The sequence below is a fragment of the Monodelphis domestica genome, chromosome 1 (assembly GCF_027887165.1).
Source record: "Monodelphis domestica isolate mMonDom1 chromosome 1, mMonDom1.pri, whole genome shotgun sequence".
Lineage (NCBI taxonomy): Eukaryota > Metazoa > Chordata > Mammalia > Didelphimorphia > Didelphidae > Monodelphis > Monodelphis domestica.
Window position 1 is genome coordinate 571102713 of NC_077227.1, and position 15929 is coordinate 571118641.

At 37.1% G+C, this 15929-nt stretch overlaps 1 protein-coding gene across 1 annotated transcript; it reads left to right on the forward strand.

The window, feature by feature from the left end:
- The first annotated feature begins 4966 nt into the window (after window positions 1-4966).
- On the forward strand, window positions 4967-10817 carry PCNA (proliferating cell nuclear antigen). Its single transcript, XM_001372473.4, has 6 exons — window positions 4967-5418; window positions 6076-6173; window positions 6380-6447; window positions 7479-7673; window positions 10028-10151; window positions 10243-10817. The coding sequence occupies exons 1-6, from the start codon at window positions 5198-5200 to the stop codon at window positions 10320-10322; spliced, it is 786 nt and encodes a 261-aa protein (XP_001372510.1). The 5' UTR covers window positions 4967-5197; the 3' UTR covers window positions 10323-10817.
- The last annotated feature ends 5112 nt before the right edge of the window (window positions 10818-15929 follow it).

A 15929-nucleotide genomic window follows, 5' to 3' on the forward strand; every position in this document is an offset into this window, starting at 1 on the left:
TTCATTTCCACCTCTCATCATTTTAAAGAATAAATTTACAATTTATTTTTAACATTTTTTAAAAATTTTGAGTTGAGTTCTCTCCCTCACTCCCACCCCTCCCCATTGAGACAAACAATCTGATATCAATATATGAAATCTTGCAAAACATTTTCCATATTAGCTATCCTCCCCCCCAAAAAAAAACAAAACAAGAAAATAAAGTGAAAATTTTTTACTTTAATATGCCTTCATAGTTTAGCAGTTCTTTCTTGGAAGTTGGATAGCATTTTTCAACATGAGTCCTTGAGAACTGTCTTAAATCAAAGTAGCTAAGTCCTTCAAAGATGATCATTGTTATTTTATTTCTGTTACTATATGTCTTCCCAGGCTTTTCTGAAACCAACTCCCTTGTCTTTTCTTATAGCATAATAATGTTGCACCAAAGTCACAAGCTACACCTCGAGATTGAGAGTCATCTCCTCAATTTCCAGTTCTTTGCTACCACAAAAAGAGCTGCTATTAATATTTTGTACTTATAGTTCCTTTGCCTTTTTCTTTAATTTCTTTGGGATACAGGCCCTAGTAGCGGTATTACTGGTTCAAAGGATATGAACAATTTTATAGCCCTTTGGGGTATAGTTCAAAATTGTTTTTCAGAATGGCTGGACCTATTTATAATATCACCAACTGTTTATTAAAGACCAAATTTGGGGGTGGGTGGCTCAGTGGATTGAGAGCCAGGCCTAGAGATGAGAGGTCCTAGAATCAAATCTGGCCTCAGATACTTCCCAGCTGTGTGACTGTGGGCAAGTCACTTGATCTCCATTGTCTAGCCCTTACCACTCTTCTGCCTTGGAGCCAATACACAATATTGACAGTATTGACTCCAAGTTGGAAGATAAGGGTTTAAAAAAAATTAATGACCAAATTCCTCATCATTTTCAATGATATATTTTCTGAACCAGAAGTACCAAAGAGAGACAAAAAAAATAAGGATAAAAATTAAGCAAACCTTGCCCTCAAGGAACTTACATTACAATGGGGGAAACATATAAATATATAAAATATATATCAATCAACAAGTCAATCTTGAATCAACTAGCATTTATGTGCCTATTGTACACCAGGCTAGACAAACAAAACAAAAAATGAAACACCCTATCTTCAAAGAGCTTACATTCTATCAAGAATACACACACACACACACACACACACACACACACACACACACACAAATAGATATAAAACGTGTGCAAAATAAATAAATAAAATTTGCAGGGTTGGAGCGGCTTTAGGAGCTGGCAGAGATTAGAAAAGATTTGATGCAAAAGGTGGTATTTGTGGTGAGCTTCTAAGGAAACAAGGGATTCCAAGAGGCAGAGGTGATAAAAACCATAGATTCCATGGATGAGGGACAGACAGCCTGTACAAAGTCACAGAAGCAGAAAAGAGCATTTGTAGGAAACATCAAAATAAGTTTCGTTGCCCTGTAGTATTTATGAAATGGAATAATGTGAAATAAGCCTGGAAAGGTAGATTGGAGCCAAGTTGTAAAGGGCTTTAAATGCTAGAGAAGTTTGAGTGTGACCTTAAAGGCAATAAGGGGACTAGAATTTACTGGGATAGAATGAAATGGTTTAGATATGTTTAGATATATTACTTTGAATAATGTTGCTTGTTCCTTACTTTCATCTAAACAAGTCAAAAGAAAGCAGAACATATGCAAAGCATTTTGTGTAGGAATGCATTCAACTCAACAGGGATACAGTTAGGAACAGGAAAAGGAAAGGAGACATGAAGATGGAGAGATTCAGGGAGGGATTCATCATAAACAAAACAAACTCTAAGTTTGGAAAGGGAATCATGAATGGGGGGTTTTAAAGAAAGCTAGAATAACAATATATAATAAAGTAAGTTTGAAGACTAAAGAGAAGAAAAAAGGGAAATATAAAATGATTTTGAATTGAAATGCTTGGCCATGCTTATGTGATAGTTTTATAGTTCTTTCTCATTTCAGTAAGTAGGAAGGTGGGAAGGAGAAAAGTAAATTACTGATCACTGGAAAAAAAAATATTTTTAAAAAAAGGCTACTGCTCAGGGGGCAGCTGGGTAGCTCTGTGGATTGAGAGTCAGACCTAGAGATGGGAGGTCCTAGGTTCAAATTTGACCTCAGACACTTCCCAGATATGTGACCCTGAGCAAGTCACTTAATCCCCATTGCCTAGCCCTTACCACTCTTCTGCCTTGGAGCCAATATACAGTATTGACTCCAAGATGGAAGGTAATGGTTTAAAAAAAAAAAAGCTACTGCTTTGGTAGCTATCTGAAAAATGAATTGTAGACATGATGGGGCAATCTAGTCCAAGTAAAAGGTGAAGGCCAGAATTAAAGGAGTGTTAGGGATGCTGTGGAAGTAGAACTGATAAGACTTGGCAACTAAATTAATATATGAAGTGATGATGAGTAAGGAATGGAGGATGACTCCAAGGCTGAAAACCTGGGTGACTAGAAGGATAATGGTACCCCTCCCCCCCCCCCCCACAGAAATAGGGAAGTTTCAAAAATGGGTGGGTATTGTGAAGATTGGATTTAGCTATCTCCTGATTGTAACAATGAAGGTACTTAACTCTTTCTTTATTGGTAAAATTAAATTGTAATCTCCTTTCTATTTTTAGATTTTAATCCCCCAAAGTGTTAATCCAGTATTTAAAGTAGATCTACCCATTTTAACCACAAAAAGGTGTGAACACACATTCCATACATTGAGTGGGCAGTCCTAGAGAGGAGTATCTGCTGTGATTGGTAGACATAAAATTTAGGGGAGGTGACACAAAAGAAATAGAGGAAACAAAGGCAATCAATGAATCAAGAATTCAGTCACTCAGAGTTGGACAGGATAGAACAGTCACTGGGCTTGGAGTAAAGAAGAATCACTAGGAGGAGAGACTGAAAGACAGACACTTGAGAAGAGACTGGAGACAGACACTCTGACTTGGAGTGAAGACACTTGTCTGTGGAACTAGACCACTGGAGGAGCTCATGCAGGAGACCTAAGACCACTTTCCTTTTAGATGGCTACCACGGTGAGTTAAAGGATGACTTAGTTTCCTTGCCTTTCTAGGGGTGTGAACCTCCAAGAAAGGCCCATCATCTTGAGACTCCTTTCCCCTGGCAGTGGCTTAGAATTTCTACCTGGCTCTGAGGAAGCCAGAGCCCGCTCGCTCTCGCTCTCTCTCGCTCTCTCTCTCTCTCTCTCTCTCTCTCTTTCTCCCCCCCTTTTCTCTCTTCCTTAATATCTTCCTTCTATTGTAAATAAACTACCAGTAATTCCATTTATGTCAGTAATTCATTTTTGGGATCTAGAAATTAAATCCCTGGTGACCACCAATTTAAATATTAAGTCCAAACCATAAAAAATTTAATAGTTTTGAGGGAAAGAGAATTAGTTTTATTTTAGATATATTGAATTTGAGATGTCTATTGGACATCCAATTTGAAATATCCACTAGCAATTGATGATATAAAACTGGAGCTTGAAATATAAATTTGAGAGTCATCTGTGTAGAGAAAATAATTTAATCTATGAGAGTTAATGAACTCACTGAGGGAGTATAAAGCAAGTATTCCCAACCTCTTTCCATCCCTTGGCTTTCCTTCTGTACCTCCTATCCAATATGAAAGGAAATAATTCAAGCTTACTGTACATATGTAAATAAAAATAAAATAGGCATTTTTCACAACAAACGGGTACATACTCTCCAATGACAATTTCTTCCCATTAACAATACTCCTTTTGGCATATTTTAATAGGATAATATAGCTACTTTTAATCCGCTGATCCTCTTGTCTAGCTCCTAGTATCCCCAAAGAGTAAAAATAGTCCATCTTGGCAGCTTCTAGTATGGAAAGAGAAGAGCCTTGAAGTCGAAAGCATTGGAGAAAACTAAAAAGATACTTTTTTGTGTCTCTGTACTAAGTCCCTCTATGACTTTGGGTCAGTCATTTATCTCTTGACTACAGTTTTTTCATCTGTCAAAAGAAAGGGCTGGAAAATTAAATTTAGCTAGGTACTCCCTCTTCCAATAATGGAAACACACAGCAACTTGATTTAACTAAACAAACCACCCACTAAGGAGATTAACCCCCCTCCCCAAAATCTATGCACTCAAGGAGCTATTGGTGCCTAACAAGTTCATAAGAACCTTACTAACAATTCAGTATTTTCATTTAACAGAGGAGAACAATTCCAAGAGAATGGGCAAAACATTGTTGGTCTATATAGTTGTTAAAAATTAAAAGTTGTTAGTGGATGCTTAGATACACATAGAGAGCTTAGATAACTGAATGAAGGTAATTAATCTCTTTGGTTGGGATATATTCAGAAACCTGTCAGCAAGAAAGTTGTGGGAAACGTAATTGCCTATTATCTTAGAATGAAGGAAAAAGCACTTAAGTGCATACTATGTGCTAGGCACCATGCTAAAGCCACACCAACTTCTATCTCTGTTTATTATATTAAAATCCCCCCCAAATCATCATTTAACCAAAGGTCACACTAATTAGAAAATATATGATGGCGTAGCGACGAGAAAAAAACAAACTGTGGATTTGGGCCCAGAGGACCTAAATTTGAACACTTTTTGCAACTTCCTACCTATGTGACCAAGAGCAAATTATTTCACCTCTAGGGGGCCTCAGTTTCCTCATCTGTAAATTGAAGAGATTAGACAAAATTATCTCCCAAGATTGCTTCCAGCTCTAAATCCCACACTTCAAGGAAAAAAGACACCTTTGTGGAATTAGTTTAGGATTCCAAAACAAACCCAGCGCCCATCACAAAAGATTTAGATTTGATTAGGAGAACCTGAGCAAGCCCGGGCAATCATGGGAGGCGGGGCAAGCCTACTCCCTCTGATTGGCTCAGGGGTCGTAGGCGAGACCTTCGTGATTGGATTGGTCGACAAAGCACCAATAGCATTATCGAGAAGGCGAGTGGTTACGCCGTGACGTCACGGCGACTTGCCGGCGAGAGCGCGAGTTGGGGAAGCGGAGATTCATTTGGTTGGAGGCTGCTGTTGTGTGTGCTTCTCTGTGCCTGCGTCTTCTCTCGGGCTGAGGACCTCGCTTCCGTGAGTGAGTCAAGTTCTGCCCTCCCCTCAGGCGCAGGCCGACTTTGTTTTTACTTCTCTCGGCTCTTGTCTCTCTGTTCGCCACCATGTTCGAGGCAAGGCTAGTGCAGGGCTCCATCCTCAAGAAGGTGCTGGAGGCGCTGAAAGACTTCATCAATGAGGCCTGCTGGGACATCAGCTCGGGCGGGGTGAACCTGCAGAGCATGGACTCGTCCCACATCTCGTTGGTGCAACTCACCCTTCGCTCGGAGGGCTTTGATACCTACCGCTGCGACCGCAATCTGGCCATGGGCGTTAATCTCACCAGGTAAGCGCAACCTAGTGCACGAATTTAGACTTTTTAAACCAGGCAAACTCTCCTCCCTCTCCCTCCCCCTTCCCCTGGACTTCTCCCTAGGTTCTTGGCGGGAGCGCGGCGGAGCGGTAGTTCTTGCTGCCGCGGGGGAACGGGGGATGGGCGAACTCCATTGGTCCTAGTGTCAGCGGGGGGCGGGACCAGGCTATAGCGCGCGGTTTGGGGTAGGGGAAGCGCGCCCTGGCCGCCTCCCGCCCAACGTCATTAAGGCGCCAAGCTCACAATGTGGCCCGAGAGGCTGTGGCGGGAAGATCTCTCCCAAAAGGAGTCCCCAAGACCTCAAATTTAAAGGGAAAAAAGCATGCTACCTTCCATGAAATATTTCGTGGGCCAAGCGAGCCTTGCCGAGGGCGGAGGAAGCCAGCGGTCTTTGCTGCTTCGCTCCCTCCCCCCATAAAAATTGGTAATGAGGAGGGGAGAAATGTTATGCCTTCTACCAAAATGTGCCACGATACAGAAAAGTTGAGTGTTTACAGGCCACTGTTAATATCTCAGTAGTGTCCGTTAGTAGAAGATAACGCAGTTACAAGAATAACCTTTACCTCGTTGGCACTTTTATAGACTTTGTAGATGAGTGTATTTATTTTACCCCTTTTTTCCATTGTATAGCATGTCCAAAATCTTAAAATGTGCCAGCAATGAAGATATCATTACCCTAAGGGCAGAAGACAATGCAGATACACTCGCTCTGATATTTGAGGCACCAAGTAAGTTGTCTTACATAAAATTCTTGAGATTCGTTCATTAATTCTGAAACATAAAATGGCAATTCAGTTTCATAAAACATAAACCTTCTATAGTTGTGAATTTTTAATTCGAGAATTGTAAGCATTTTGGTTTTGCAGATAAAATGAGGAAAAAGTGTTTTTGCATGCTTTAATGGGAAAATGAAGCATTCTTGTTTTATTTGTAGATCAGGAAAAAGTTTCAGACTACGAAATGAAATTAATGGATTTAGATGTTGAACAACTTGGAATTCCAGTAAGTATCAGGATTTCTTGCTATGTATCTAATTAATAAGCTAAATAATATGACCAAAACCATACTCTAACACTTAATGTATTTGAAGTTTTGATGTGTAAAGAAACTTTAGAAAGGGGGAGTGGGAAACACTTGTAAGGTTGCATTCATTTTACTTAATATATACTACTTTATTCATATATTTAAGAAAATAATGATCTAAAATCAGAGTTTAGATCTTATTTTTACCTCATGTTTGAATTTTGAAGAATGCATAACAACAATGATAATACAGTTGGAATAGAGGTAGCTGGGACCTTAGTATGTTATCCTACTACTAAACAGGAAAGCTAGACACATTAAATGTCGCCTGAGGGTTATACCGGTTAGTAGCTAAGAGTCAAGATTTAAGCCCAATCCTCTGTCCAAAGCATGTGTTAATTTCCATCACATTAGGCAACCTCTGCTCTTTTGACTTCCTTCTTTTCCTGTATGTGTTTATTTTTTAAGCCTAGTTGACATGCTTATTTTTAATTAATAGTAACTTATAAAAGTCAATTCCAATAGACTAATAATTTCCAGGGGACAGAAATTTTTATTATCTGCATCAAAATAGGAAAGTGATTGGTTATTAAATTTCTAATGTGAAAATAATGTTTCCAGAATACAAGTTAGACAAATTACATAGCTGTCTTTTTATGCCCTGTGTTTATGCATCTGTCAAAACTGTTAAGTATTGATAACCTAGTACCTGGTATGGTGACTGAGCTGTTGGTCACTCCAATTGGCTTTTAAGAAAAGTGAATTTGGCTATATGCATAAATATTTAAAATAGTGGTAAATGTCCTTTTCATCTCCTTTTTTATGTATTCCTTGAAAATAGTTGTATTGAGCTTTGAACTATTTGCTAAACATATTTAATCATGACTTTTGAATGTAGATCAACTCAAAAGAATGAATTTTCATGTATCTTTCTTTTTTCAGAAGATGAAATCGATGACAAATCTAAACATTTAGACTCCTAAATATTCAGAACTGTTTCTGTATTGCAGGAACAAGAATACAGTTGTGTAGTGAAAATGCCTTCTGGTGAATTTGCACGAATCTGTCGGGATCTCAGTCATATTGGAGATGCTGTTGTAATTTCCTGTGCAAAAGATGGTGTAAAATTCTCTGCCAGTGGAGAACTGGGAAGTGGAAATGTAAAACTGTCACAGACAAGTAATGTTGACAAAGAGGAGGAAGCTGTAAGTCAAATATAGATCTTGAGAAAGTAGTTTAAGTGCAGCGAGTTGTGACATTGGTAAAAACAATCTGTTCAGACTAGAATACTAGGTCAAAATTCTACATAATAAATGGGTATAACTTGGTATCCATATGAAAGTCATTGGTAGAGACCTAATTTTGCCTTCAAACTAAAACTTGGATAATGAAATTTATAAAGGTAGGAAATGACGTGTTTGTCCTGTAGAACATAAAATCAAAGATTCACACTTTAAAAGGATTGTAGTCATTTAGGCTCTTTGCAAATGAAAAAAATGAGCCCAGCATAAGAAATGTGTCCTTGGTCAAGGCAAGAAAACTTGCGTGGCTATTTTAAAACCACAAATTAATTGCCGTTGGTTTTGAGACTCATCCTAAAATGAGTTAGAAGCAGAATTCCTTGTTCTAAACAACAATGCACCCTAACCCAGCAGTATCACTTTCTGAGGAAGTCAGATAGTGGGAAATTTATTGAATCCCTATTTTTAACATTCAGTATGGAATCTAGGTAACAGTGGGTTACCACAATATTATGGCTAATTGGAACCAGAGCCTTAGACCATGTTGGCAAACCTATGGCACACATTTTGAGGGGGCTGCATCCTTCCCCCTCTACACGTGCCTGAGGACATTTCTCACCTCACCCACCCCTCTGCTTGGCAGCCCAATGGGAACTCCCTCCCCTATCTGGGGTAAGGTGGGGCTCACATGCAGCATGAAGGTTGTAGTTTAGGTACTCCTGTCTCTAAACCATCACTAGCTTACAAAGTTAGATGAGTTATCTGAGGTCGCACATCTAGTGGTTTGCCCAGTTCAAGAACCAAGCCATCTGTCTTGACTTAATGCACTCCCTCCTTTTGGTTCTAGTATCAATTCCAAGTAAAGTGACAAGGACATAACAATTGGGGTTAAGTGATTTGCCCAGTCACACATCTAGGAAGTATCTGGCCAGATTAGAACCCAGGTCCTCCCTACAAAGCACTGCACTAATGTAGCTGCCCATTTCCACATACTTTCAATTAGACTTGTGTCTTGATTTTGGTGTCATTTGTGTTTATAACTCATTGAACTGACCACATCATATTTTGTATTTAATTTGTATGTACTTATATCTTTCTAAGTTCATGTACAAAATTTTAAGCTCCTTGAGTACAAAAACTATGCTATACATATTTTTTTGCCAGAAGCATTGAGCACAGTGTTTGCCTGTCAGTACTATCTTTCAATTAAATACCTAATTATTCTTTAGACTCAAAAATTCCACAAAAAGCATATTTCTAATTTAATGAGGAAATTTTACCAGAATCTTCAAAACTTTCAAATCAGTATTCACTTGTAATAAGGAGTATCTCTGTATTATAAAACATTCAGGAATTTGGCTTTTTTTATACTGTATATAATATTGACCTTTTTTAGAATGAATTTCACTAATATCTTATTTTTGCATCATTTTCCAATATATCTCATCTTCCTTTTCTAGGAAGCCATCCTTTATAATAACAAATAAGAGAAAGTGTTCAACAAGCCTAAACTAGTCATACTGATTTAACCGGTAGTGTTCCATATACATAGTATATAGTCCTTTCCACCTCTGCAAAGGAGGGGAGAGATGTCTCCATATATCTTCTTTGAAGCCAAGTCTGACCATTATTTCATAGCATTTGGTCTTAATTTTTCTGCTGTTCTTTCTCTTTACATTGTTATGTTCTTTGTGGAGATTGTTTTCCTGGTTCTGCTTACTTCACTTTGTATTAGTAAAGAGTTCTTATCCAAACAAGGAATTGAGGCAATTAAAAACATAGAATAAAATTTTGATTACATAAAAGTTGGAAGAGCTTTGGCATGAACAAAAATAATGCAACTAAGTTAAGAAAGGCAATTGAGCTGGGGGGAAATATCGTTACACAGGTAACTAACAAAATTTCTATTAAGAAATGTAAATTAAGATAACTAGCAGGTTCCACTAAATACCCAGCAAATTGAAAAAAGATTACAGTGTGGGAATAGTATTCTAAAAATGCATATTTTCAAAGAACTATAAAAGAGTCATTAGTTCTTTTTCTTCATTTTACCATAAAAATTCAGCCCCATCTTAGAACTAAGGAAATTAATTAAAGTAAAAATTTTAAGAAATTGTTCTAAGAAAAAATAGCTAGTCAGGCTCTAATCTATTTAGATGACCTAAGAACTTCCAGCTAATTAAATTTGTATTAAGGCAATATAATGTCTATATTTTATTTGGGAGAGAAGTAGCTTATAGTATTTGAATTTTAATCAACTTTCCAGTTTATTATAACTTCAGAACAGATTCATTTCTAAGACTTCTTTATTTCTTTAGGTTACAATAGAGATGAATGAGCCAGTTCAGTTGACTTTTGCACTTCGATACCTGAATTTCTTTACCAAAGCCACTCCACTTTCTCCTACAGTAACACTTAGTATGTCTGCAGATGTCCCACTTGGTAAGTGATTAAATTACTTCATCTTCAATAGACTTAAATTTTTTTTGTAATTCTATCAAATGATTAACTACTTTTTTTTTGTCTTTTTTAGTCGTGGAGTATAAGATTGCAGATATGGGACACTTAAAGTATTACCTGGCTCCCAAGATTGAGGATGAAGGAGGATCTTAGACATACTTAGAGGAGAAAAAGCTTTTGAAGAGAGAACTGCTTTCAAGATATTTCAACATGTTTAACTGTTAAGTCTTTTCAGTCTTAACTTTTGATTTGTACCTCTAGGTACATAAATATGTAGATAGCTTTCTGTAAATATAGTACTTCTTTCCACCTTAAAATTTGTTTTAAAAAGTCCAAATCTTAATACTATCATCCTAGCCTATGCCTTATTTAGATATTCTATTTTAGATGTTTTTATACCAACAAACTCCATTTGTAATTCTAATAGAAAAGATGTCTTCAGTTTAAATAAAGTTATATCAGAACTGAACTCTTCACAGAGTAGTGTCTTCAAATTAGGACCCTGCTCTGCTACAGAAATCTTAATGGATTCTCAGCTTTAGCTATTAATGTAAAAATTACTTGACAATATTTTTATTTTTCGCCCTGGAACTGTTGAATATAAAGCATTGTGGAAATAGCAATAAAAGAATATTATTTCACATTTAATGAACATGTGATATGTTAATATAGAGTGGTGAATATTGAAAAGCTATTTAAGGGCATATGCAAATCTAAGGTTTATAGACTTAAGTGGGGAGTTGTATGCTTTTATTCACAGCCAAATTGAAGAACATTATCAAACATTTCCAGCTTAAAATAGCATTTGGCTTTTGCCATAAGACTCAAGGAATTGAAACTTAAATGGTAGAATAGTGACATGCAATAAAAAGAATTGAGAATTTATGGTAAGTTAGACTTAGAACTCCATTTCCTGATGTTTGTTATATCGTTTAATTTTGGAGGGCATCATTATGCATCCATAAAGGAAAGGAGTTGGGCTAGATGACCAACCTTCAAGATCCCTTCTGGCTAAGATCCTAGGATTTTTCAGAATAAAAATTAATGTTTTGATCATATCTCCAACTTAAGAATGTCCTTGCTTCTTTCCAGATAAGAATTCTAATTGAAGTTGCAAGGTAAATACCAATATATTCATTTTATGCCTGTTTTTATTAGAGGTTTTAAAATAATGTGACCTTTCATATAGAATAGGTTTACAATTACTTTGAAGGGAGCAGCTAGTTGGCTCAGTGGATAGAGCTAGGGCTGGAGGTAGGTAGGTAGGTCCTGGGTTCAAATTTGGCCTCAGATACTTCTTAGTTGTGTTACTAGGCAAGTCATTTAAACCTCATTGCTTAGCCCTTTCTGCTTGTCTGTCTTAGAACCAATAGTGTTAATTCTAAAGTAGAAGGTAAAGGTGTTTGCTGGGTTTTTTGTTTTTAAGTGAAATAGAATTTAATATTTCAGTAAGCATCTTTACACTATCTTTAATGACTCAGGGAATTATTATTATAGTATTATTATTTTTTTTTATTCTTAATCTTCTGCCTTAGAATCAGTAGGCAATGGGGGTTAAGAGGCTTGCCCAGGATCACATAGTTAGGAAGTGTCTGCAGGCTGATTTGACTAGGCTTGGCTCCCAATCCAAAAGAAACCTGTTATGTCTTTGAATTTGTATTAATTGATTGTAAGGTAACCGAAAAAGACTTAATTTTTTTGGAGGTTAGACATTTAAGTACTTAAGAAAAGTTTATATTTAATGAGTTTACTGTTCCATAGAATCCTAGAATTTTTACTTTTACTATAGTTTGATAGGAAAAAAGAGGCCTTTGCAATAGAATTAGTTCACTTTTGGGGGGATGTTTGAAGGATAAGGACAGGTATGCTATCTTAGTGTAGTCTTAGTGGGCAGGTGGTAAGATTGAGAAAAGGTAAAATGTAAATTGAGCATCATTCTTCCAATGAGGGTTTACTTTGGGTGTGCAGGAGAAAGCTATCTAAATTAGGGTTGCCCTGTGTATATACTTAGGGCCTTTAATTAGTGGCTAAAAAGACCTTAGACCACCAAGATAATAAAAAGCTTAGAAGCATTGTAGTTTAAGGGCAATAACATTAGATCCAGAATCAGGATCTGGTTTCAAATTCTTAGTTCACTTTTGGAATAATCTTAATCCTGTGATCTTGTAATTCTGATTCTGTCAAACAAAGTGCTTACCATGCACCAGGTCCTGTGCTGTGCCAGAAATACAGTGCAAAAATGGTAAGTCCTGGTTCTTGTGGAGCTTACTTACAATCTGATGGGGGAGTGGAGGGGGGAAAATCCCATAAAAGGAAACTGGAAAATGGGAAATGCAGGGGCAGTGGTGGAGAAAGCATACAAGCCCCAAAGTGGTATAGCAGCCATGAGCTAGAGAAGGCTAATGGGCCTGTTCGGATGAGGTTTTCCCTACAATAGGCTCCCTGCGGCCTGGTAAAGTTTTAGGTTGCAGGCAGATTAGAAATGAGACTGACCTTGCTTCAAGACGGACTGACCAGTGGATCAAATCAAGTACCTACAAGATTGCATTTATCTCTTAAATTTCATTTCACTGGAGTCATCCTAGAGTTCTAGCCTGTCAAGATCCTGTCAGATCCTTAACCTGCCATCCTGTTAGTTATCGTCAGCTTTGCATCCTCTAAAAATACTCAATTCGTTAACTTATGTGTTAAACAGCATAGAACCAACCACAAATTCCTAAAGTATTCCATAGGAGACCTTCTAGGTAGACATCACAATGACTTCTGTAATAAGTTGTTACATCAGTTTCACTGATGTCCTCATCTCGACATATTCTCTGTGAGAATAATAGTGAGACTATTGTTGAATGCTTATCTAAAAATCTATATAGGTAGTTATAGCAAGAATTCTTAACCTAAGGGTCTGTCTCTCCCTTATATGTGGCCTTCCTTGATCTAACAGTAGTAAAGCCTATAAAAAAGGTGAAGGTAGTCTGGTGTTTTTTGTACCTGATAAACCATGTCCTATTTCTAATCCATCGTGTCTTTTTCTAAATGTTTGATCATTCCTGAAATAATTTAGTTCATTTTCTTAAATTTATGTACAATCATCTCTCCAGAGACTAGAGGCTTCCCAGTGTATCCACTGGCCACTGGTCTTTCTAAAGGGCATTTCCTAGAAAAAAAAAATTCTCGAAGTTGTTAAATTGATAAATGAGCAAGACTGGGGTAGTTGGTGTTTTGTAGTTACAACTGTGTTAATGAGGAAAGGGTGTGAATCTGGCTTGTCCCTCTCAAGATCTCCACAACCCAATTCCCAGAGCCCTAGCACACTTCCTTACAAAGCCCCATCAAACTATGTTATTTATGTTCATATAGGTTCAAGTAGAAAAGGGCAGCTGGGGGGCTCGGACTATGAGCCAGGCCCAGAGATGGGAGGTCCTGGGTTCAAATCTAGCCTCAGACACTTCCCAGCTGTGTGACCCTGGGCAAATCACTTGACCCACATTGTCTAACCTTTATTGTACTTATGCCTTGGAACCAATACATAGTATTGATTCCAAGACGGAAGGTAAGGGTTTTGTTTTTTAAAGAAAAGAAAAGGGCAGATGCAAGATAATGTGGAGCTAGAATTAACTACCAACTGATTATTGGGAGGTCAGGGAAAAAAAGGAATCTATCAACAAGCATTTATTAAGCATACACTATGGGCCAGGTGCTGGAGATAAAAAGCTGCCCTCAAGGAGCTTACTGCAGAGGAAGACAAAATACACATTAAAATAGACAAAGTAAATAAATAAAAGTTTATTTTGGTGGAGAGGAGAGTAGCAGCAAAAGTCTTCATAAAGTTGCTATTTGAGTACTTTCAGTAGAAATCAAGGATAATAAGAAATGAGGGGGAGTTAAGATTACCCCAAGTCCTCATAGCTCATAGTGAGGTCCTCCTACTATGGACAATGGCATTGGGGGGAAATTACTTTTCGCTAGTTACTGGAATACCCAAGAGAGCTTGGGTCTGAGGTAAAATTGTCACGGTCCACTCATTCCCATTCTATATGGGTATCTGGTAATGAAATATTTTCCAAAGATTCCCTTTGTCTCGGCGACATTTCACAGCCTTGACTTCTGGGTGAAAGAAAGTACTATCCCTATTCCTCCAAAATGATTTAATTCTAATTTACTCACACAACTCCTCTAAGTACTAGTCCAATGCATCATCATGGTACAGATATGACCTGAATTCTCAAAGTTACCAACAGAACCCAAGCCACTGAATGAAGAATTTCCAAATATGGGTGGAGTCTTAACAAGACCTACTGGCCTAAATTACAACAGGCTCGTCTCCAGGTTGGCAACCAGCTAATGAATTTTTCAGCTACAGCCACTCTCAGCCCATCAACTAAATTATAGGTAGATTATAGCTTTGAGGGAGAATGGCTGAAATCAAAGCTCTTGAAAAAGCATCTTTATATAAAAATGTAAGCTTTCTAATGTATTTCCCTCAGTACAAGCTTTGAGGTAGGTAAAAATATTCCCATTTTATGGATGAAGAAACTAAGGCTCAGGTTAAGTAACTGGGTTACATAGCTAAAGGCAGAATATGAATAATTTAGATAGGACTTTAAACTCAGTGCTCTTTCTCCTACCTTCTTGTCTCAATAGATCATAACAAGTTGTTACTGATCTAATTATACCTGCCTCTAGGGGTTGGAAAGGTGGCAGCAGAAAGTTTCAACAGTCTGCCCCAACTTTAATATTCACCTTTCATACAAGTTTCTTCTAGCCCTTCTGATATTTATTCCATGGATACAGTTAATTCAGAAGATCAGTGCTGAAAATCCAAAATTATTTCCAACACTGTGAGTCATTTATCTTCATTGTTCCATAATCACAAATGTCTTTAAACTTATAGTTTGTTCTTGATGCAAAAGAATCTAATATCCATGCAAATTCCCTTACAAAAATAATTATTTGAAAATAAATTGTCAAATGTAAACAGATAAGATTTGAGAAAGTATAGTATGGTGAATAGAGTAGGCTGGAATCATGAAGACAAGAGTTCAAATTCTGCTTCCCACTTTGTGACTTGGACAAGTCATTTAACTCTTCTGACCTTTGGTTTCCTCTTTTGTAAAATAGGGGAAACTAATATCTGTTGTGAGATTCAAACAACAATGTATTCAAGCAATTTACAAACTATAGTGCCTAATATCAAAGGCAACTATTATTATGTATTTAATAATATAATACTAAAGCTGATCACTATATTTGACCAATTTTTTGTTGTCCCTCAACGTTGACTTGATTTGCATCGTTGCCATTATTGTGATTTTTAACCTTTAAAGGCTCTGCTTTCTATACCCTGCATCATTTCATAAAAGTCCTACATTTCTCTGAACTCATTTTTTATTACTTATCATATGGCTACATTGATATACCATAGTCCATTCAACCATTCCCCAGTTATTGAACACATTTTGTTTCTAGCTTTTTGTTATACAAAATGCTACCATGAACATTATTTTTCTACATCTGGACCATAACTTTCTTTGGAAAATAAATAGATGTCATTGGTCACAAAAGGAGGGCTGGGCAAGATAGTATGAAAAAACTATAATTTTGAGGGGCAAGGTGGAGGAATCCACAAAGCATTGGTTGTCATGCTAATGAGTAATTAGGCTCTTCACATATTAAAAAATGACACTTTGTATTCTTGTAAATTACAGTCAGGTATGAATGGCTCAAGCAGGTTTTAATTTTGTTGAGTTGTGTAAAAATGGA